This window comes from Salarias fasciatus, chromosome 19, assembly GCF_902148845.1.
Source record: "Salarias fasciatus chromosome 19, fSalaFa1.1, whole genome shotgun sequence".
NCBI classification, from domain to species: Eukaryota; Metazoa; Chordata; class Actinopteri; order Blenniiformes; family Blenniidae; genus Salarias; species Salarias fasciatus.
In genome coordinates this window covers 16,670,395-16,694,085 of record NC_043763.1, presented here as the reverse complement: position 1 = coordinate 16,694,085, position 23,691 = coordinate 16,670,395, and the positions used below count along the sequence as shown (strand labels likewise).

The 23,691-nt window shown below is 44.0% G+C and overlaps 2 protein-coding genes across 4 annotated transcripts in view; one reads left to right on the top strand and one right to left on the bottom strand.

Moving 5' to 3' along the window:
- The window catches only part of ralgapa1 (Ral GTPase activating protein catalytic subunit alpha 1), a 58,009-nt gene extending 39,254 nt beyond the window's left edge, over window positions 1-18,755 (bottom strand). The window contains exons 1-19 of one of the 3 annotated variants that reach the window (XM_030116152.1): window positions 18,290-18,755; window positions 14,491-14,601; window positions 14,051-14,100; window positions 13,100-13,157; window positions 12,467-12,510; window positions 12,196-12,373; window positions 11,430-11,545; window positions 10,754-10,892; window positions 9,959-10,167; window positions 9,533-9,856; window positions 9,233-9,412; window positions 9,015-9,086; window positions 8,028-8,176; window positions 7,830-7,953; window positions 7,575-7,721; window positions 7,393-7,483; window positions 6,582-6,746; window positions 5,509-5,655; window positions 2,231-4,057 (exon numbers count right to left, since the gene is read on the bottom strand). In XM_030116152.1, coding sequence (XP_029972012.1) covers window positions 2,231-4,057; window positions 5,509-5,655; window positions 6,582-6,746; window positions 7,393-7,483; window positions 7,575-7,721; window positions 7,830-7,953; window positions 8,028-8,176; window positions 9,015-9,086; window positions 9,233-9,412; window positions 9,533-9,856; window positions 9,959-10,167; window positions 10,754-10,892; window positions 11,430-11,545; window positions 12,196-12,373; window positions 12,467-12,510; window positions 13,100-13,157; window positions 14,051-14,100; window positions 14,491-14,601; window positions 18,290-18,395 — 4,237 coding nt within the window. In that variant the 5' untranslated portion in view covers window positions 18,396-18,755. The remainder of the gene's footprint in view (window positions 1-2,230; window positions 4,058-5,508; window positions 5,656-6,581; window positions 6,747-7,392; window positions 7,484-7,574; window positions 7,722-7,829; window positions 7,954-8,027; window positions 8,177-9,014; window positions 9,087-9,232; window positions 9,413-9,532; window positions 9,857-9,958; window positions 10,168-10,753; window positions 10,893-11,429; window positions 11,546-12,195; window positions 12,374-12,466; window positions 12,511-13,099; window positions 13,158-14,050; window positions 14,101-14,490; window positions 14,602-18,289) is intronic. The other 2 variants (XM_030116153.1, XM_030116154.1) reach the window with 2 other exon arrangements.
- A 293-nt stretch (window positions 18,756-19,048) lies between these two features.
- LOC115406646 (breast cancer metastasis-suppressor 1-like protein-A) lies at window positions 19,049-23,075 on the top strand. The gene is made up of 9 exons (XM_030116789.1): window positions 19,049-19,165; window positions 19,728-19,886; window positions 19,985-20,075; window positions 20,185-20,312; window positions 20,803-20,882; window positions 20,974-21,070; window positions 21,284-21,373; window positions 21,491-21,555; window positions 21,649-23,075. Exons 2-9 carry the CDS (start codon window positions 19,748-19,750, stop codon window positions 21,745-21,747), a joined length of 789 nt encoding a protein of 262 aa, XP_029972649.1. The 5' UTR covers window positions 19,049-19,165; window positions 19,728-19,747; the 3' UTR covers window positions 21,748-23,075.
- The last annotated feature ends 616 nt before the right edge of the window (window positions 23,076-23,691 follow it).

Here is a 23,691-nt window from a genome sequence, read left to right as displayed (position 1 = left end):
ATGGGCATCTAAATGGACCAAAAAGACGCATACCAGTTGAATAACATGACTACAAGAGCTAAGGACTGACTCTCCACGAGGATCATCACTGAAGGATTGTGCTATCCACTTCCACGCTCCTCAAACCTAATTGCAGTTCAGTAAGAGAACCAGCTGCTGCGAGGAAGCATATACAGAATAAATAATGCAGCACACTACAGCTAATGACTGCAGTGTGGAACGGATATGTTCCCTTTTGTAGGATCGCCTCCGTTTGGCCGTGCAAGCTCATCCTAATGGACCGGGACACAGACATGCAGATTGCGCCCGCCTGCACTGTGCAGTTGTGTGGTCAAGTCTAAAGAGCTCGGGCAGAGGGCTCCATCTGTGTTCACAGGATGAGGATTATGCAGAATCAAAAGCTGGTTGAACATTCAGCCAGACAGACAGTCACGACACAAAACAGACCGATTTTAGTCTTCAAGTATTACCGGATTACTGAAGTGGACAAAATCTCAAATGGCAAAATTGAAATCGCTGGTAAAAACTTCACTTTTTACCTGCAATATCAACATATTTTGGACTTCGGTTGTCTCCAAATATGTGGCATTCATGTGGCTCAGCAGACAAATCAAACAAAAAGCATTCTGTTCAACAGTAATCCACATCTAGACAGATTCGTGTAAAGAATCACTGTGCTCTTACTAAACATTATGACAAGAGGTCCTATTTTAGATTTCATGCTGTGTGTGTCACACACAGATGTTCTGAAGTCAGGGTCATACATAAACCAATCAGTTTTAACATGATGACCACTGAAAGATGACATGAATAAGACTGGTCATTTTTCTTGGCATACTAGTGCTATCATATTTTAGAAAACAAGTTAACATTCTGTCCCCAAAGCTGATGAGTTAGAAGCTAAAAAATAGTCAAGCATATTGATTTGATTAGGTCTGAAAATTACCCAACTGTGATTGGAGGATGAGCAGATCAGAGCATCTACACAACTGTAGTTCTTGCAAGATGTTCCTGGTCTGCTGCGGTCTGTATCGATCTTTGGTACCAAGATGTTGCAGCGGACTGGTGCACATTAATGGAACAGGAGGGCATTATGCTAATAATGACTGAACCACTGACATATAAAACCATGTGGCACGGTGACAGAAGAAAAGTTGAGCTGCCACTGTCAGTTCTGCGCCTTGAAACAACAGTCGTACTCACATCGTGCACAAGTTCTTCTGAAAAGAAAACCTTCATAATAGCCTCTCAATAGCAAGAAGGCTAAAGCAGATGCCACTGTATTCAATCCAAGAGCTAATGTAGTAAATACATATAACTCATCTGAACAACACTACCTTATAGTGCAGCTGAAACAGTGGAAGACATTCAAATTATTTTTTTATTCTAAAAATAACTTCAGTTTTGCCTTCTGTTCTGCTCAACAGAATTTCAAAGCTGAAAAAAGGCATAAACCACTTTAGATTAATTAGTGGATCCATCCATTCAAATTGTTTTGCCACACCAGCCTCATAAAGATGGCCACATTCACGAGGTGTTCTGCTGCACCCTAGTGGTCTGAAGATGAACTACAGTAATATATTTACACATTCTTGATACAGCTCTGATTTCTTTCTTACTATCAACATGATCATGATACAACAAACAGCAACAATCAAAAGCTTACTGAAAGGTGTCGCGTATCGCCATGTTTTTCGCCATGTTTTTCTCTCTGTGCTATTATATTTTCCTACAGGTGGCGGTTATTTTTCTGGAGATTGCCGCTTCCTTCTGGGCAGCTGAAGAGGGGCCGGAGTCCAGGGAGGCGAAGGAGGCACAAGGAGGCCGCATGCATAATCGAGGAGAGGGTAGGAGGTGGAGCAGAGGGGAAGGAGGTGAGGAGGTTAAATTCCCAAAAAACCCTTAGAAATGAGAAGACAGGAGAAAAAAGAGGGAGGGAGCTTCTGAGGCTGAGAAGTGGGAAGGCATGATGGGAGCAGGATGGGGTCCTTGACAGGAGGCAGGCTGGAGGAGGAGGGGCTACGTTCAAGAGGAAACACATCAAAAGGGAGTTGGAATTTCAGTCCAGCAGCGAGATGATGAGTGTCAGCCAAAAAAATCTCATTCCATCATAACAAACCAGTTAAAAACAGCCCAAAAAGAAAAAGAAAGTTGCTGGTGTTTGTGTGTTGGTGAGTATCTGTCTCTCCGCTGTGTCCGCTGTGAGCGCTTCGTTCGTTGCAATCCTCACCTGGCGTCGTCGTCTTTCGTCCAAAGTAGCCCAGGACGTGGGAGTAGAGATCCCGTAACGACGCGTCGCCCATGGCCGCCCGGCCGTGCCGCTGTGGCGACGAGCCTTGGGATGACCCCTGGCCTCGGGGGCGTGGTTTGGAGGACAGAGCGTGGACCACAGTCTTATAAACGCCACCGAGAAGAGCCCCCTGGTGGTGGCGGGAGGCGGTGCTGCCTGGTTCCTGGGAGCGCGAGCGGGACACTCGGGATCGCAGGGCGGAACGCCCCAGACGTCCGCGCACTCCCGAGGAAGCCGAGCTAGCCGAGGGAATCTCCGAATGAGCGTCGGGGCCGAGGCCGGGTCCCACACAGGACCCGGGGTGAAGTCTGCTGTTGTCCCCTCCAGTCCCAGCCCTGCTGTCCAGGCCTCCGCCTCCCGTCGCGCCGCGTTCCTCAACAGTCCCCGACGAGGACTTCTCATGCACTCCACTTCTGTGGCTAATTCCGGGCACAGAGGCAAACTTACCTGCACCGCCTGCGCCGAGCCTCCCTCCTGACCCCGCCCCGGCTCCGCCCCCCAGCCTCTCCCCGGCCGAGTGGCTGTGTGTGTGGAAGTGACTGAGCCTGCGCAGTCTGGCCTTCCAGTGGGCCTCCTTGTTCTCCAGAGGATTGTGGAATTGGACGGACTCAGTGGAGGGCCGGAAGCTGACGTGGACGCCCCCGGAGTGATGCCTCTTGGCACCGCTGCGGGACGTCTTGTTTTTCGCTGAGTCTGACGTATGGGAAGCTATTTGAGTGCTCGTCTCTACTGCGTTTGTTTCTTGTTTAATTAAGCTCAAACAATCATTTCCTGCTGCTTTCTCATTGTGCTTTTCTTCTCCTATTTCACTCCATATGTCACCTTTTCCTTCCCACTCAGCTGTCTTCCCAGAACCCTCCCCTATCCTTTTTTCATCAGCATTTCTCTCTATGCTGGTGCTCCCTTTAACACTGGGAGACGGCCACTGACACTGCAACTCCAGGCACTCATAGATACTCCTCTGATCTGCTTCAGTCTCCTCAGTGGAATCCACACTGCTATGTCTAACTGGTTTACTTACGTGTCTGTCCTCTCTCGCTGCCTGTTTCACCTCAGACGCCTGTGATGTGCTCTCTAATCGTGTTTTCGCTCCCTCTGTTTGCACCACAGCAGGCTGGGTAACGCTGCTTTCTAACACATTACCGGAACCGTCTCTCTCTCCGGACTCCTCCTTCCTTTCACCTCCTTTTTGAGTGAGATAATCCCTGATGGAAGAGAACAAATCATCCTCCTCTGCTCCGGCCCCAACTTCACCCTCATCTGTAACCTTTTCAGATGAGGCGGTGAAGGCAGAGTCCCAGTCGGTTACCCAATCAGAGCTGGAGCCTCGGCACCGAGAGCCGACCTGCTCCCAGAACTGGTCGTAAACATGACCGTCATCCTGTCCCTCTGAGGCGGAGACAACACCATTGGGGAAAGTTAAAGAGGTGGGAGAAGGGGAGGTGAGGGGTTGTGAGAGTGGTGGAGCTGCGTGGTTGTTGGCTGCGAGTAAGGAAGGAGTTGTGGAGTGGTGCTGGTGGGAAGGGTTGGGGATCGTAGCAGGATCCCTCTTGGGGTCGTCACCTTTGACCCTCTCGGCGATGAAAGGCTCCATGATGTCGGAGGCGCTGCTGCTCCGCGCGAGGGAGGATGGGGCCGGGGTGTCAAGGTCACAGGCTACTCCCTGGAAAACCTCGGAGCAGGACGTGGGAGGCGCCTCGTCGCTCTGGGACGAGTGGCGCATCCGCGAGCTGCGGGATGTCAGCGAGATGGGCGGGTCCTCGAGGTCTGGCCATTGGAGGAAAACCAAAGATGAAGGACATTAGAGAGGGTAGAGTTGGGATAACATACATGAAAATGTAAATAAAGGCAAATTAAAGTACCAAAAGGGAAGCATAAATGTTCCAAACAATAAATCTTGGGGCACTCTTGTAGCACCACAGCTATTTTCATTTCCAAAGTGAAAATGATTTGACTTGATGGTGTGTATTTCAGAAATCTCCAGCTCTGTGGATCTTAGAGATGTGGCTGAATATCATCATGAGCCTCAATCAACTGCTGCACCCTCGGAATTTCATATCATAACTTATCTCTTCAGTAGTCGCCCCCTACAAAAAACCAATCCTTGATCCAGCTCCTGTCTCTCTTCAAGGTTCCTCTGAATGAGAGGTAACTGCTTTTCAGAAGTCATCCACAGTAACAGTTCTACCCACACAGCCTACAAAGTCCTTGTAATTTGACACCAGCATCAACCAAAAAAAGAATATAAGAGCTTTCTGCTCGTTCCCGTTATTTTGGAGGTGGTCAATATGATCACATCATTACTGCAACATGGCATGAGTGATGGATTAAAAATAATAACCAGTCCCCTGTGAGTGGCTGACTGAGCCTTAATCATACCTTCAGGATTTAACTCAGTCCAATAGCAATTTAAATCACTTGAGCTGTAATAACGGCACACACAGTCACACACCGAGTGACTCGGTTCAATCATCAAAGAAAAGAATACAAAAACAAAACAAAAAAATCACCACTACTGTATTTGAAATCAAAGGAATCAAACCAAACATCACAAACCATCATCAAACAAGCAACGATAGGAGGACCAATAAAGGCAGAAAAATGCTGTAGAAAGACAATGCAGGCATGTGACGTTAATGGACAAAAGAGCGAGCATGTGCACAGGCATGTGGAGTAGTAAAAGACTAAAAGGTTAAAAAGAAGGGAAACAAGCAAGCAGACAGGTCAGGTTGGTAAAGACTAAAGACGGTAACACAGGTTACTATTTGAAAAAAAGAAAATAAAAAATGAATTACATTCACCCGTCCAGTGAAATATTCGTAGATAAATTCAAACTGACAGCAACATAAATAGTGTGGCTATTTTTAAGCCTCATAATTCAAATGGAACAAGCCGATAACTGGCATCAATAGTTGACACAGTGAGTGCGATATATTTCAGACTTTTAACATCTGAGTATACAAATCTCTTAGACATGACAGAGGAACAGGTGACAAACAAGAAAACTCTTCAAAACACATCAAACAGATCATCTTTGGTACACATGAATGAGATAGGGATCTGGAACACCTTGTGAGGCACATGCATACTTCTTGCTTTTGCCGCACGAACAATCTGTGAAACCGTCAGGCTTCATTTCCCAACACACAACGTAGACAAAAACAAAAGCTCTGAGGAGGACGGCAGGCGGGCAGACAGGTAGTGCAAAGAGTGTGTACCTGCCAGCTGGTCGGCAAGAGGGGGGAGTAAAGGGTGGTGATGGTGGAGGAGGACAGGAATAGGCGGCGCCAGAGCGGGGGCACTCTTAGCGCTGCGGATAAAGGCTGAGGACAGCAGAGAGTCCCCCGTAGAGCAGCTACGCAGGGCTGAGGAAGTGGGAAGAAGAGGAAGAAAGAGGGGGCACATGTGGAAAGCAAAAGAAAGAGAGCATTGTTGGCGTGAGAAGAAAGGTGGAGAAGATGACAAGTAGAAGGATGAGCGATTATAAAAAAAAGGGTTGAAAATTCGCAAGAGGAAATGGGACATAGAAAAGTGGGTTGTTTGGAGCAAAATATCGAGCGAGAAAGGTGATAGGAGTGTGAAAAGATTTCAAATGGGAGAAAAGTGAGAGAGGAGTGGAGAAAAGAGGCAGGTTGGAGGGCAGGGTTTAGAGGGGGGGTGGAGACAGGGAAGGTGAGGGAGCAGTGAAACGGGGTTAAACGGTGAGAGGCTGGTGGCGGACTGGCACTCGGTTGCAAACCACGACTGAGCGCAAGTTTCACATCCACAGTGACGTTTGTGTTTACTGGTGGTAGAATACGTAACTGAAAAGAAAGTGAGTAAAAAAACTAGTGCATTAATATCTAAGTCAAAATCAGTAAATCAATAACGTAATATTTTCTTCATTACAAAACATGACTTACCACTAAAACTCTGTGCAATAACAAGGAACTGAACTGATTTCATTCAAACGTAGGTGAACTTCTCCTTTTTGTTTTTAAGTTAAGATTCATATCAACTGGATCTTTTTCGTTGACCATTCAGTCAGGCGATGCATGTGTTAGTGGAGCAGAGCCTCCTTTATTGATACAAACAACAGACTGATTAGGTGCTACTGGGTATTCAGATGGCTGTGTGTATCGTAAAGGACAGATTGTTGATGTTACAAACTTTTAAAAAGTCAGAGGCCATGCACGAAGAAAACTAAGACGACTTCCAGTGTTGCACACCTTCAAAAATCTCCTCACGAAGCACCAGCAGCAAAACCTTCTACATTTGCTCACACAGAGGTCTAAAGAGAGAGCGTACTGACCCACAGTCTTCTGGCGGACGATGCTCCGGGCTTTCTCGATGCCCGGTGAGCCGGCAGTGGTGGCGCTGCGCTGCCTCATGGCTGCTGCCTGGCCTGGCTGGTCCCTGCTCCAGCCTTTAGAGAAGGAACGATCCACAACCTGCCGTTGGCCCTCCGAGCCGATTCCTGCAGAACCAATGCAGGGAAGTTAGGAGACGTTGTTGACATGTAAGTGCATGTGCCTGGTCACTGTTTTGGGGCTTATACAGTGGTTTTCAGCAAACAATCATAGACTGTTCTTACAGTGAAGCTTCAAGTAATAAAAATCAACAACAAAATACAAACCTACACCTTTAAAATCCGTAAATGAATTCAGGAATATATGGGCAACAGTTCTTGTACTTTTGTACTGATTTCTAAATATCTAGCTTTTCAGTTCAGTTTCTTCCAGTCAATTACTTTTCCAAACCTTAACTTGCCCTTTTAGAATAAAATATAATAAAACAGGACACTTTATTAATCCCAAAGGGAAATTCTTTTTGTTGCACAACAATAAAACATACAGAGTGAGTAGAATAAAAGTGGAGCTCTGTATTGCACTTTGCTGGTATTAATCTGTTCCTGAAACTGTTCCTACTGTTGACCAGGACAATGCATTTTCCTAATGTTTTGAGAAAAAGTCTATTTTTAAACACACTGCAAACCTTCTTGCAACTGGGTCATTTAAAAAACAAAGTGTTCTTTCCTTAAATTAAATAAAATCCCTCCTGTATAATCTATATCAAAGAAGTTTAAACATCCCTGACAGGTCTTCTGTGACGGATGAACCGACCTTTGCCTTTGTGTTTCTTCTGTTTTTGTTCACTGAGTTTGTCCAGAGGCAGCTCGTTCAGATCCACTGTGTAAAGATTCCTCGCCAAAACCTGAGACACAGAGATAAACGCGGTTTAGGTAACACTTCTTCCTGCGTCTAAGGAAGCAATAGGACTGCCAAGAACGTGCATATTTGAGTACCTTTGTGAGTGTCTCCATGGTGAGCGACCACTCGGTGACCAGTTCTTCCCAGCAGGTGAGGGAGGAGAGGACAGAGAGGAGGTCGTCCCACAATTCCCTGCTAATGTAGACGTTCAAGTTCCCTTTGATCCAAGCTACTATCAGAGTCTGAACAGAAGGGAGGATACAAGACATGTCATGTTGGACTCATTATCAACATGCTTTTGTTGTTTTTGATGGAGCAATGTAACCTGGGTAATGCGACAGGAAGTGTACCTGAAAGATGGGACCAGCCAGCCGGCCTGACAGTGTGTTGTTCTTCTTGCCCGGAGGCATAATGGAAGGAGGCCTTTTCATCACAGACTCTGTGACCCTCAGCAGAACCAATAAGATCTGCTCCCTGCAAACACAGACAGGTTCAAGCTAAATGACACTTCCTCGTTTCGTAACTCCGTACGACGTGTTGGTATTCACCAGGTTTTCTGGTCCATGGTCTCGTGCATGACAAGGCTGCGGTAGATGTTCAGGACTCGCTTGCACATGTCGACGTGCTCCTCCAGAAGGATCTTGATGTCGTTGGCTGGTTCCAGGAGGAAAACGTTGGAGGAGTGGGTGATGAACACCTGCATCAGAGACACGGAACCATTATGGCTGCAGTTGAAGCAGTTTCGGAAGCTGAAGCAAGAACTAGATGCTGCAGTAAAGACACATTAGTGGACATCAGAGAGGAAAAAGGAAAGACGCTTACATTGTGGTTCATATTTGTTTGACGAAGTTTACATGTCAATAACAAAATAAACCAAATATGAGCAAAATAAACTATTGAATTAGCCAGTCTCTGTCTATAAATCCTAAGTTTTTCACTCTGCCAACCCTTAAAGCAACAGAAAAGTGCTGTAAAAGTCAAATCACTTACCATTTATCACAAAGCAATTAGATTCTAACAGTTCATCCTTATTGTCAACATAAAGAGCTCAATGTTACTGATAATTTTTCTAATTTATCCTTGACATTCTTATTATTCACCTTTTCACTTCAGCCCTATCGGATAGTTCAGTCTTGCTCAGAATTTTAACTTTATTATCAGCCTTTATACCCGACTGTCAACATTCATCTTGATGGTGAACAGATCCCTTGTTGTATGTGTGAAGACAAATGATATTATCAAACTAAAATTCTAAAACCGTGTTGCTCTATTGATTACAGACAATCACTGACAGAGCTGCTGGGAAATGAAAGTGAGCTGTTTCTGGCTCCAAAATGAGCTCAAGTTAAAAAAAAAAAAAAAAAAAAAGACGTCAGGTGTAGAGCGACTGTTATCAATGAAACACTCAAATAAATAGAATGTTTTGAGTAAGGTGTGTGGGGGGGGCATCTTTGCAGCTTAAGCAAAGAAAACTTGGACCTCTTAAAAACTTGAAACTCTTTTAGCCGATGTGTGGCACAGAATGAAAACCATACCTGTAATGTAGTTTGAACTCCAGCATGAACGCTGTACTCCAGCATTTCACTGTCAGTCACTCTGTTTGATCCCTGGAGGACACAGGCAAGACACAAACTAAACGTTATGATTGGAATAGAAAATCGGAGGCAAGAAGTTGGAGAGAAGTGAATAAAAAGATCTCTTCACATCTACTGAAATAACAAGATCGTCGTAAAGGTTTAATGAGATTTTTCACCTCGTCTTCTTTGTCCCCCAGTTGGGAGCCTGTCTCCATACTGCTGGCAGAAGCTATAGGATAGGGACCCTCCTCTGGTTCCTTCATAAACACTGGCTTGTCCTCCATGGAGATCCACTCCTGGTAAACACGTACCACTTTGCGCATGGCTGCTGCCTCACACATGGGCAGAAGAAAAGCCTGGGGGAATAGAAAGTCGATCAGAATACTCACATTATTTACTATACAAAGCAATAAATAACAATTGTAATCCATGAACAGCCACACTGGAGGGAAGTTGTGAGTGATCCTCTCTCTGACCTGTCTGAAGATCTCTGTGATGAAGTTGACGTTGGTTCTGGAGCAGGTCAGCACTCTCCTCACCACCTCCATGTCTGTCAGCTGCTCTTCGTCCATGGAGCAGAGCGAGGAGGAGCTGGGCTCCCGCTCAGTCAGTGTGGACGTATTGGAGTGGCTTTGCTCAGGCTCACCCGGACACCCGGGGCCCCCGGGGAGTCCCATGCTGCTCCCCATCGGCCCGGAGGAGCCACTGCTGGCATCCAGGTGGCTATCGGAGCGAATGCCGCTTCCTCCGCTGTCCTCCGAGCTGCCTGTGGAGCGAGCTGCCAGACCGGCTGCTGCTCGCTGGACGCAAACGAGGACACACTCATCATTCAGAACATTTTCACACAAGACAAGGAGTCATAATATTGCACAATATCGAGGTCCACTATCACTATGTTTCACCTGTATGTTCTTGGGGACGTTCTCTCCCTCCGTGCCTGGGATGTGTGTTTGTGTGTTTGGCCGTGGCTCCAGCCAGAAGGACACCAGCCACCGGATGAAGATGACTCGGGCTTGAAGGAAGCTCTCCTTGGTGCAGTACACCGTCTCCCCGCCGTCCTGCTCTCGGCGCACCACGCTGTAGTACGGCTTCGGCCGCATCGGAGGCACATCTACAGAGAGAGAAACACACCTATTTTGTTGGTCATGCAATGATCAGCTATTGCTTTCAAAGTTGTGAGAACAGTTTATACAGAAGTAGGTTTCCAGAGTGGAAACAAAGACATGTTCACCGCTGTGCTTAACCAACTCTTTTATTTCAAGAATAGCATGTTTCTCTATGCTTGTGTGATTTCAGCTGCTCAATACCTCAGTGTCTCCTTTGTAGCATTTCTCATTTCACAATGTGCCAACTTAAATTTAGCACCTGGGCTCTTTCACTACACACATCTGCTGTTGCAAAATGTGGTTTTCCATTGTTTTTTCTGAGTTGAGCAAACCCTCTTTTCAAAGAGACACCCTCTGGGTTTCTGTACAAGCATTGCACAATGTCTTCCACCCTGTGTAGCTCTACTGTTCTTTCTGAAACACAAAATTCTTAAATACTGTCCAGAAACAATCACAAGCTGTTCACATTAACAGTTGCAATGCTTTTTGGTATTTGAAGATTTGTACTTCATTGCCCCGAGTTCTTATTTCTTTGTGTCTTTCTTTTTTTATGATGGTAGTTGCAGCTCTTAGTGAGTTCAGAGTACTGACCCAGCATGGGACTGTAGAGACTGGTTTCCATGGCGAAGTTGGGGAAGATGTGAGGAAGATAAAACTTCCTGAAGTGACCGAAGAGGAAGCTGAAACCACGCTCATGGTTCTCTTTACAGCGCCACTCCAGAGACTTTGCCTGTGTGACACACACACACACACACACACACACACACACACACACACACACACACACACACACACACACACACACACACACACACACACACACACACACCACACACACACACACACACACACACACACACACACACACACACACACACACACACACACACACACACACACACACACACACACACACAGGCCTTGTGATACACTGAGAGCATTATGCATACAAAATGAGGGTCAGGCAGAGAAGAGCACCATTGTCTGCAATCAGTGTGACTGCATGCATGTGCACGACGGCAGCAAACAGGAGGAAATACAATGTGGCGTCTGCCAAAAGGGAGTGTACTCCAGATAATAGGGAGTTACAAATTGCAAGTGAGTAATTTGTTCGAATCTGTGCACGCCGCCATCAGAGACAGATGCACCCGACACCAGGCTTCCGCCATGCAGCCGTCATTAGTGGCATTAGTATAGCGCTGCAGCTTTGTCCTTCATAATGCAATAATGCTGTGTTAACCATGTTAGTAATAAAATGTGATAATACCTGGTTTACCATGTATTTCAACAGAGCTTCCAGGAAGTAGGCAGTCAGATCTTCCTGGTTTTTGTCACCTGACTGAGGGGGAACAAGTGGAGTGATCTCTTCGGGGGTGACCTGAGCTGCAGGGGGGGGAAAGGACGTGATACACATCAGGATCAGTACTTTCAAATATGTTCTCCTTCATCTTTGTGTGGGTAAAAACGCTCAGTGTTCCCAGCAGCAAGTTGAAGGTAGGAGTGATTGGTTCATTTCTTTTAACTGCTGTTGAGCACATTTACACATATTAGCCAAAACATTACAACCACATATGATAAGAACGCAAGCTGGTGAAGGTGATGTTTTTGTTTTGCTTTGTTTTAATATGCAACACCTCTACATCCTTTCTAACAAGGGAAAAGGGTTCAGGAATGCTTTAAGGACAATAACAGGTAGTTTGATATGTTGACTTGGCCTTGAAACTCACCACATCTAAATACTAGTAAGTACTGGCAGGTTGTGGTGAACAAACAGGTCTGATCCGAGGAAGCCACACCTCGCAACTTACAGGACTTAAAGGATCGGCTGCTAACATCCTGGTGCCACCTTCAGAGGTCTGATGGAGTAAATGCCTGAACACACAGGACTGTTTTGGCAGCAAACGGAGAGGCGATCAAACACATGTGGTCATAATATTATGGCTGATGTCTAGATTTGTTGACTTTCACTGTGGTGTGTGTGTGTGTGTGTGTGTGTGTGTGTGTGTGTGTGTGTGTGTGTGGGGTGTCCTCACTCTCAGTCAGACTCAGCGGCGGGTTGATCAAGCTGTCGAGAGTGCGCGGGGTCCCGTGGCAGATTGGAGCCGGAAAGCCGGGAATCAGACAGGCGAACATGCAGAGCTGCTCGCGCTCGGCGTTGCTCTGTAAGGCCTGCATCCACAGCAGGAATAAACGCACGCCTTCACGGCGGATCTGCCATACACGACAGAGAGAACACGTGAGTGAGAGGGGCTTTTAGTTCTAAATGTGACCGATCCGACTGCAGGTAACAGAGAGAAGAAGTACCTTTAAGGAGTTCCCAGTGTGCAACAGCTTCTTGAGGATGAGCCCTGCGGAATAAAGAAATCTCAGCGTTGTTTGTTTCAAACTGCAGTGCATCAAGTTTTTTGCTCACATTTGTTTAATGAACCAGATGAATATTGTTCAGGTTAAAGTAATGCAATAATTGGAGCAATAATTTTTGTTGCTACATATTTGTTTTTGATAAATCCACTGTTGATTTATTAATGTACTATTGTAATTAGTTTTCATTATGCCGATGTGAAAATATAAAATCTTCATGGGTTGCTTCTGATTGCTTCTTCAGGAACTACACTGGCTTTCAGTCAGTGTCAAACAGGATTGGCTCAAGCTCTTCAGGACCATAAAGCCGGTCTAGAAGATTGATGTCTTTCTAAATTTGTCAAAGTATTTCACATTCCAGCAGATCCAAGGTGCTATGCTATGGAGTGCCTGCTAAGTGAAGGTGGATCTCTTCTGCTCACAAATGGCCTGAAGGTTAAAAGACAAAACGAAAATTCACACAGATCTCAGGAAAAAATGTTTCCTGAAACTGTCCAAAACTGGTAAAACCGGACAAAAAAATAAACTTGAATGTGTTTGAGTAAAGGGGTCATCTGCAGTTTTTGTGTGACTTACCGATGCTGTGGAACTGCCATCGGCTCTGGATTCTCTCTGGTAGGAGTTGGAGAATTTTCTGAAGGGAAAAAGATGTAAAAAAAAAAAAAAAAAAAAAAAAGCATTTGAATGCAGAAGACCTCATAGGTGTCACTTGTCCGTCGTATGAAAAACTGCCCAAAGCCATAAAAGTTGAATTTCAAAAAGGAAGAAGAAAAAAAAGGTCTACCTTTCACAGATTACTGTTTTGGAAATCGCTTACCAACATGAAGGCCAAAGTTAAAAATACAAACTCAGCAAAGTCAGGAAACAGTTATACTGCAGCAAGATATCATTATCAGCTGCCAACAGGAAGGAATTGTGTCTCATTCGAGTGTAGTTAACTCAGGGAACAGGTTCAACCCAAACAACCTGAGATTCCTGGATGTTTCCTGGAGATCAAGATTGCCTTTTTTTAACCCCAACTTTGACAGTTTTGTAAACCTAAAAAAATCTATTCTCTCAGTGAGAAGAGACCAGCATTAAGACTTTAGAACCACACTGACGGACTTCTGCTTAACTTAGCTCAATCTGAATTTGAAGGCCATTGAGGGAAAAGTCGACGTTATACACCCACAAACACATTTATCATAAGTTTGACATATAAAGTACAACAACTGCACAAATCTGGTCATCGCTGGATTTTAGTGGTCTGAGTCTGAGGCCAAAACCAGCTGGTGGCCTGGTACTGGACGAGACCACATGCAAACCTTTTTAAAGCAAACAGCTCACTGATTTATTGAATGTCAGGACTCCCCTCTGTATCTACATGTTTGCCCAGGCTGAGATAAAAACTATTCTCTTGGAGCTTTTCAGGACAAAACAATGGTGGAAAAAGTACTCCAACAATACCCGGTAATTGAATAATAGCTATCTTACAGCTAATTTTCACTTGAGCTCAACCTAAAGTAGAGGCTTGTCACGTTATTTCACCTCAAAAATGAAGAGGATTGAATCCAGCTCCTCCCTCTGAGACTTATGACCTGCGAAGCAGAGATCAGTGTCATCCACACACAATACGGTTTTGAAAAACAGGAAGCAAAAGACAGTTGAGATTCCAAACATCAAACAATACCATGGGAAGTTGTGTTGTGTTGTTAGTAGCTTTTACAACGGCAATGAGGCCCAAATCTGCTCATGACATTGGAGATATAGTTTCGCTTTGTTGGGCTATTTGTTACAATACGATCAAATCACAGTCTTATTGGAGGCGATGGCATGGCAGCAGAGTGTATGAGTGAATGTGACTAACATGGCAAAAGGCTTTGGGGACAGCTGAATCAAGGAAACGGCGCCACATAAAGTGAAATCCACCGACCCGTCTCCGCTAACCAGAGGAATATTTAGATGGCTTTTGGCCAGCTGAAGCTTACCTTTTTGCTTGAGGCTGACCTCAATGGTGACAAAGTTCTCAAAGAAGACATAGTAGATATGGGAGTAGTTCAGGTCGAAGAATTGCTTCAGCTCTGCAGGTTCAGCATTTTCTGGAGGATTAACAATGCCAAGATTTCACAAATATGCACACAACCAGGAGGAGGACATTAAGATTAAGTCAAAAGTCTTTGTAAACTGTGCATGTCATTTCTAGAATGTAAAAAGTGATAGCCATGTTCAATACCCAAGTAATGTCAACATACGCCCAGAGATGAAAGTTATGTATTTATGTATCCGAGTACTGTGATGTGAGCACTGAACACCGTTGGACTTTTCATCACAGGAAGTTCATTTGAGTAGAGCAACATCATAGCCACATCTGACTTCTCTAAAACCCCCGGCAGCACGGACCGGATTGGCTCCCAGCCGCAGACGAACATTCACACTGCTCTTCATCATGGGATGTTTCAAATTCAGCTCTACAGGCTGTCATGAGAAGCGAGGCCTGACATAAAACACATCATGTCAACGCAGGTCAAACTAGGACGGATATAAACAAACATGTCAGAGGCCTGCACTATGAAGCAGGATTTTTTTATATCTCAGTACCTACAGGAATCAAATCTGGGTTTTCTGTACTCTGACGGTGGTTAACCAAGCTGACTTGGAGAGATGCAATTCTTTGACAAATCAAAAATCATTGAGTGAAATGACAAAATGTTGTTTGTTCTTGACGTGTTCCCAAGTCCATTTAGCTCCATTAGGATCACATCTAAAATAATGAGGTTAATAATAATGGCCCCACATGGCATAACTGCAGAAACATGGATGGAATATTGTATAATTTCACAAATTTATATTATCAACAGTATCGACAATTTTCTGCCAGCATTCCTTCTTGACTGCTATTGAGGCAGCAGTGCTGCTTTAGCCTGGATGATTGTTCATATTTTTAGGAGAATAACTGTCTGCTCCTCAATGGTAAAGCAGGCTGCTCTGCAGAGTTTCACTATGTTCACAACTGGTTAGACGTTTCAAACACTCCCCAAATTATTAAACAACTTTGTAGTACCGCATGTCAACCATTGCAAATGTTTGGGTCTGTCAATCCAAGAAACGGCTCAATATCCCGGGTGTGTTCGTCCCGCTTCGTAGTACAGGCGCCAGACTTCACACCTATGCACAAACACACACAAGCACACGACGAGGAGCCTCTGGGTTTGTTTACAAAAAGAGAGCTGAGATGTTGAACTCTGCCACACACACACAGACACACACACACACACACACACACACACACACACACACACACACACACACAGAGGATCTCTGTGCCATTGTGGTTGTCCTTGTAAGGCCACAGTGGTACAACACCATGGGTTTCTATTTTTTCCTCCCCAGACTGGCATTTTAACACAATCTTTATCGTCACGTGACTGCCCATTCTTCACCGCTTGAAAGAGGTTGATTTCTGATAATATATTCAAGGTCAGGATTTCTTTTCATTATTTTGTCTCATTTAAAGGAGTAAGTTCAGCTGGAATGCACATAATTGTATCTTATTCAAACCATGGCTCAATTGCTTCGACTTCATATGATAATATTTCACATATTACACATTTAAATACACATATTGTGCTTTATAGAGAGTGACCCTCATATAGCACAACAATGTTCTTACTGACTCACAAGAAATACAAATTCATATCACCAAACCACACAAACATCATGAAAGTCACAAGTTCTCTCAGGAGGTGTCAAGTGGGCAACTCCCTTCATGTTACTTTAAATTAAGACTAGAAAACCTCTACGACATTCAACTAAAGTCTGGAAATCTCACAAAAACACTCCTCAGTACTGTCACACACCACTTCTGCTGTCTTAACATTCATTTGCAGGGCTATACTCTCAGGCATGCCGCGTACCGATTAAACTTTTGTTTCAATCTCTTCACAGCCGTCACGAGTTCATGTCCGCCACAAACAAATTCAACACACCTGATAACCTCTTTGCTTGTTTCACCACAGGCTTTCAGACATGACCTCTGTGCTATCATACGTTTGCTGCTTTATCTCTACTCCAAGCAACAGGGTGATCCCTACGAGAAACAAATCTCACACAACTGATAACCTCTTCCCTGGTTTGACAACAGCCTTTTGGACATAACTGCTAAGAAAATCACACTTTGACAGCAGCCTTAACTTTAGTCCATGGATCAAACCTTGACACACACAACTGCACGCATCCATCCACTTCCAGACAAATTTGACTAACTTGTGGTCACGGAACACTGGAGTTGATCCCTTCAGATAAGTTCTTGTTTTATGGTGATAAATTAAAAAAAAAAAAGCCCAGGAATAATTCCTGCATCAACTTTTGGCCAGTTGATCTTGACATAAGCCACAAGGTCAATCTTCCTATGAACCAATCTGAAATAATTCATCTCTTTGCTTGTTTGCAGATCACAAATAAGTGGTGGCTATTTTCTACCCTGATTCTATTAAGAAGACTGCTCCTTGCTGAATCATTTCTCAGATAAGGTAGGCCACAATGACAAATGGGGTAAACATTTTTCATGGAATTGTTAGAGAGAATGGCAGCAATACCCAACAACAAAACTGACAAATATTCAGTCACTCAGGGGTACATACTGTAACCCAGTCTGTCATTTTTCTAAAGCAGCTCTCAACCGTACTTCACCTCTCAAACGAGAGTGCTCTTTTTAAAGGACTGTATTTGTTAAATCTGTGTGGTTACTCATTCTTCAGTCACGCAAGCTTTCCCTCTCACACAATGTCACTGCAGGTCTGTCTGTGTGTGTGTGTACGTCTCTGGGACTGTTATCACTGTCTGTCCTGCGTTCCCCATGGACCTCACACAAGGGGCACACCCCTTTCCGCCTGACACACACACACACACACACACACACACACACACACACACACACACACACACACACACACACACACACACACACACACACACAGTCCAGTAGCTCTTACAATAGAAACAGGAAGCCAAGCTACTGTACTGGACATGGGGAGGAAATAGTACAGGCGATTTCCCTTCCCAGCCTTTGTGTGTGTGTGTGTGCGTGTGTGTTATTGAAAGTTGCATACAGACACTCATGCTTCCATCACACACATTATTTTCCTTCCAACTTTCCCACAACATTCAAAACACTGCAACTAGTGTTATGTTGTAACACATCCCATCATATGTGAAGATCAATACTCAGCATCCCTCACACACACAGGGTCCTTTGTCCAGCAGTCAGGCACGCCCCTGCAGAAATCACAACAATCTAACAGCATGTAGCATCGTTCTCTAAATTTATACAAGCACCAGCTCAGATTCTCTCCCATCTCAGAGCCCAGTGTAATAACCCAACTATGCAATGTCACAAGTGATTCCCAGACTCTGTGAAGCGCATCTTGAAGCACTGTCCGAACACAACAGATCCTTCCAGTAGCTAAAAACAGCACATTTACTTGTCACTTTCAGCTTGCATGCAAGTCTGTGTCCTTCTGAGAACACACAGCAATTACTTTCAGCCAGTGAGCAAAAGAGTGTAATAAGTGTTGGAACAACAACAACGCCATGCCGAAAGAATGCATGGACAGAAAAAACAGTGAAACTGGTGTCACGTTTGTGATAAAACGACACATCTCTGATTATAATCCAGGCAACCCTGAATTTCGTGATCTCCGGGTTGAGTTTGGCGAGACATGCCCTGTGTGTACAGACTGGCACGAAAGTGCTAACCTGTTAGCGACTTAAAAAGGATGTTTAACCTACCTATGACTATCCTGAGGTGTTTGAGCCTGGTCAGCACGTCCTTCTTTGGGTCCAACACTTTCTGTGTTGATTTTTTAACGTCCCCATGAGGCTTTTTGGAGAACATTCCTGAGGCAGGAGACACAAGAATGCGATGGTAGAGAGCAAGGAGGAGCTAGCCGCGTAGCCACTTAAATAGCCCAGCTAGCCTTAATCTTTAAACTATAACCAAGAAGAAAAAAAAGGCGTCACTGATTTATCATTGATTTACGCCGCGCTGCGAATCAGCAGCGTTCCGCAACGGCGCCGAGAGGATCCGGCGGTGAAAACCCGCATTCTGGATAAGCCTAACACAAATATGTACAGCGTAGCGGGGCAACGCATCCATCCATCGCACCTCCCTTTCCACAACAGCCCTCTGACGGCTAAAGGCTAAAAACTGCTCCGCTAAAACATCATGGCGGAGGAGGGAGGAGGGAAAACTCAAAAATACATTCCAGATACATTCAACGAAAAGTGCAATCCAACTATCACCATCTTTAATTATCTCATTTGAACAAAGTTAATTAAAAGTCACAACTATGCAAAAGAAATGTTTTTTATTGTTGCTATATGCTCTGCTTTGACAGCTCCGCTCCAACTCCGCCTCAATGCACTGCGGAATTGTGGGAAGTGTAGTTTACGTCTCATGTTTTTCTTTTATATTTCCACGACATCTCGCGAGACAAAAACTACATTTCCCAATACACGCGAGGAACGCCCTGCGGTGATTTGTTTTTAGCCTAGCTGGAGACACACGAGTGAAATTGGAGCCGAGGAAAAACAAGTTGTCCCTTTTCTCAGAAAATAACTTTTGCTGTCAGCAGCGTCCTTGGGCGTCCAGGCCATTCCAACCTTGTGAGTTGTTGCTAAGTTTTATGATTTTTCCTTCTGGTGTATTTGATTAAAATCGTGTTCATTTAGCACGCTACCTAATCACATTGGTTTGTTACATGCTAACAAAATGCTAACTTTGTTGTGCATTGTTCGAGTTTCTGTTGCAAAGTTCTTTAAAACTCAGACAGCTGATGGTTTCCATATCAAACCTGTTTTTTGTGAACGATGTTGCACTTGCAGGTTGGAGCAATTCTTGCATGCAGTCGAAATTAAGAAAGTTTATAATCAGAAGCGCGAGAGTGCTTGTTTAGTGGGTGTGCAGTCTGCTTCATACAAAGTGGCGGGAGTTGTCTAAAATACTCAAATTAAATCTTATGATTTTCTTGCGTGATCGAATGAAGTGTACATGTGTATATATTTTAACAAGTTTGTGCTGCAGATACTCCTGACTGTCATCCCTCGAAGTCTGACAGCTTTGCGCTGTTTAATTGATTTAAAGCAAAAGCAATCAAATCATTGAGTGTTTGCATTTAAATGGATCAATTACTTTTTTTATTTTATTTACATTTCTATGTAACGCCAGGCTCAAGCTGAGTTACGGCCATGCCAGTGCACCGTGATCGGGAGAAAAAGGAGAGTACAGCTGAAGAGATGGAGGTAGAGGAGCACGAGCAGGAGGCTTCCAGCTCAGAGGAGGAGGACTCTGACACCTCCTCTGTTTCTGAGGATGGAGACAGCTCCGGTAAATAACACACACTGTGGACAAATATGAGAATAATTATCTCGCTCCCATTGTAGTGCAGTTCAGTGTGGCTGACATGGATTGTTCTCCTCCTCCAGAGATGGATGAGGAGGACTGTGAGCGCAGGAGGATGGAGTGTCTGGATGAAATGTCCAACCTGGAGAAACAGTTCAACGATCTTAAAGACCAGTAAGGTTTATGCTGAGCAAGATCAAATTTGGTTTGATCCATATATATTAAAAAGATTTCAGATAAAAAAACAACATCTATCCTCATTCATACTTGTGGCTGTGTGCAGGTTGTATCGTGAGCGTCTCAGTCAGGTGAACAATAAATTGGCAGAGGTAGAAGCCGGCCGAGCAGCTGAATATTTAGAACCTCTGGCGGTGCTGCTGGAGAACATGCAGGTCCGGACCAAGGTGGCAGGTAACATTGAATACAGATGCATGTTTATATACTTTATTCAGATGTTGCATTCCAAGTAAGAATGACCTGTTTAGTCTTTTTGACTATGAATTTATTAGCCTTAGTAGTTTTCCTCTCACTTTCATGTATGTTTCATACTTTCTTGTTAACCGGAGTGGGTGCTTAGACAGCATATTCTTGAGTTTTCTCTGGTTGAATTTACGGTGGAAAATCAACAATGTTTGTATGACTTTTCTATATAGATCAAAAAGCCAGTGTTATTAAAGTAACCCCCTTTGTATGTAAGTTGGACTTCATCGTGAATATAATGTGATATTAGACTTGTAAGGCTGGTGTGTTGGATTAAATATAATCTGAAAACTGAACATCATAAAGTGACTGAACCATTGAAAGACCACTGTTCTGATCCCGAGTCTTCATTCTAGGTTGGTTGAAAGCACAAAAACTCCTCGGTTTCCTCATTCACTCCTCTACTGCTTGTATCTGTTAGGTATCTACAGAGAGTTGTGTCTGGAGTCTGTGAAGAACAAGTACGACTGTGAGATCCAGGCAGCGTGTCAACACTGGGAGGTACGAGATACTTTGTTGAGGTCTGTGGATTTTCCTGTGATTTTGTCTGTGTGCATGTTTGTCCTACATTGTTTTCTACCTGTGTGCGTAGAGTGAGAAGCTGCTGCTGTTTGACACGGTTCAGAGTGAACTGGAAGAGAAGATCCGAAGACTGGAGGAGGACAGGCACAGCATAGATATTACATCAGGTAATCGTGTTCAACACAAGCTGATAAATCAAATTAAATGAGTGAATTTTGTAATTTTCACCATTTTTTTTAACATAGCATGTCATTACTTCCTCTTTGGTGGTATTTGTTGAGTAAAATCACAAGTTTTATTTACTTATATGTACAATTTTTGTCGTTTCTGTGCGTTTTTCACATAAACTCAAAAGATGCGTTCTGTTTATTTTCTATCAGAGCTGTGGAATGATGAGCTGTCAGGGAGGAAGAAGAGACGAGACGCATTAAGTCCAGATAAGAAGAGGAGACGACCTTCGGTGGTGTCTGATATCCTTTTTATGAATATTTATCTAATTGTCAAGAAAAGAAACACACTGGAATCTACGTGTTAATATTAGATCTTTAGTGTTTCACGATTCTGTGACTTTTCTTAACCCTGCTCACGCCCCTATATCGTGTACATGCTGCCTGATTTGGACATCCTGGAGGACTGGACCGCCATCAGAAAGGTGTGTGTTATTGTGCATGCCTGTGTGTTTGTTGACCGTATGGGTTTACTGTTAGCCTTCTAAAGCCACGTGGATGTGTGTATTGCGTTTCAGGCCGTGGCCACACTGGGCCCCCACAGAGGGAAGGCCGACTCCGACAGCCCCGTGTTCCCCTTCAGGCCCGACAGAAGCAGGCCCATTCTCAACTGCTGAGACACTCTCGAATTCCAGCCAACAACAGGACACAAAAGGACCTCAAATACAACATAGGATTGGGGTGGGGGGGGGCATCTTCCTCTGCAGGCTTTTACTGCCAGCCGTTGCTGAGCTGTCTGTAGTCGACAGCGGTTCAATGCCGGGACTCTGTGGGCTGACTCCGTTCACTAAAAAAGAAAAGAAAATGGAAGTATTATTGATCCCTGCTGATCTGATCAGGTAATCCTGCCTCCCTCTTGCCTCTCAGGCTGTCCGTGGATCCGTTCAGTGGACTTTGGACATGAAACGTGTCATTTGTCCAAGTGTTTTGGAGGCATCGCTTCAGATTGTTGGATATCTTCAGGGAGTAAACAGTAGTGATGCAACATTTCAGCTCTCTAGGAAGATGACCAATTCAGTGTTTTTGTTTTGTTTGTTTTTTTCCCCCCAGACATACATCTTATCTGAAATGGAGCATAACTTAAATACGTGCTTATCAGGCATCGTTTCTGGCAACTAGATGCAACGAGTTGGTTTGCTTGCCGACTTCAGCAGGTTTTCCTGCTGCTCAGCAACCACAAAAATATTTTTATGGCATTATCTTATTTTATTTTTTAGCGTTCTTTCAAGTGGAAATCCAACATATTGTCCATTTCTGAGTGTTATTAATGAGCCTTCCAGTAAACTGGGTTCTTTGCGCTCCCAGTCCATTGTGCCATGAAACTTTGTGTTTTTCATACAAGAATACTGATTGAGAAATGTTCTCTGATCGTTGGGTGGTTTTGGAGATAATCCAGGTGCAAATTTTACATTTTTCATGTGTTTACACGTCTGTGGCAGATGACTGATGTCCATTAGGACTGCTGGTGAACTCCACTGCAGTACAAATTGGCAGCAGCGACGAGAACTTCACAGAAGCAAAAGGTTGAATTTTTAATCAGCTCTTTGAAACACTTGTATTTTTCCTTCCCAGTGTTTTCCTGGGGTAAGCGTTCTACTGCCCACTCTTGTATCTACCTCTCCTCCCAGTTTTGGATTATTTCTTCAACGTTTCAGAAGTAAAACGCGTAGCCTTCGTGTTTCATGCGTTCCTGCTTTTTACACTGCTATTCTGCACCTTTTTGATAAAACACTCGAGGTAATCATTACACACACGTACCACTGATCGCTCAACAAGAGCTGCCATTTGATGTGGCTTTAACAGAGTCAAGGTTCTGCTGGATGTTGGAAATTGTATTTTTACAGTTTTAAGCCGTGTCTGGTGCATTTGTGTCTTCTTTTTTTGTAACTAAGTGAATGGGTTTGTACAATAAAACTTGTTTTTTGTAAAGTTGTGGATTCCTGTGAACTAATCTGAGCTGATACTGGATTTTCACGGAACAGAATGAAGAAATAGACTCACTTCCTCTGGAGTGGTGTCCTGGCGATTAATTCTTAGCTGCTTTTAAACAAAATTTATAGTTTTTACAACATTTAAGACCAGGTGACATTTTCAAAATGACTCATATATTCGCTAAAAAGGGCTTTAAAAATTATTAAAGAAGTCCAAAAAAAGGCAAAAAACACTTAAAACGTGAAAGAGAAATGTCTAATCACGAGAAAGTTTAGTTTCTGCTGAGAGTCATAGAAAAATAATTACGCTAAACACAGAGAGCTGCTGCTCGTGCAGTTTGGGGGTGAATAATGATAGTGCACGACGACTGGGCTTTACAGTTCTCATGACGAACCGCTTTAAAGAAGTCGCCGGTTGAGGAATTCTTAATCCTGATTCGGGAATGTTGACATGACAAAAAAAAGTGTCTTTAAAATATATCAATTAATGAAAATATGACATTTGAGAATCCAGTGATATAATTTCTGCCCTGGTGGAGCATTGAGTTGAAGAATAACAGGGATCTTATTTAAAAAAAAAAAAAAAAAAAACTTGAATCCTGGTTCCATATGTAGACATCCAGAGAGGAA

Bases quoted from the DNA above. Each gene is read 5' to 3' on its own strand.
- LOC115406646 (XM_030116789.1), top strand. From the start codon at position 19,748: ATGCCAGTGCACCGTGATCGGGAGAAAAAGGAGAGTACAGCTGAAGAG. The intron at 20,076-20,184 runs GTAAGGTTTATG...GGCTGTGTGCAG, and splicing joins TTCAACGATCTTAAAGACCA to GTTGTATCGTGAGCGTCTCA. The intron at 21,374-21,490 runs ATATCCTTTTTA...AACCCTGCTCAC, and splicing joins ACGACCTTCGGTGGTGTCTG to GCCCCTATATCGTGTACATG.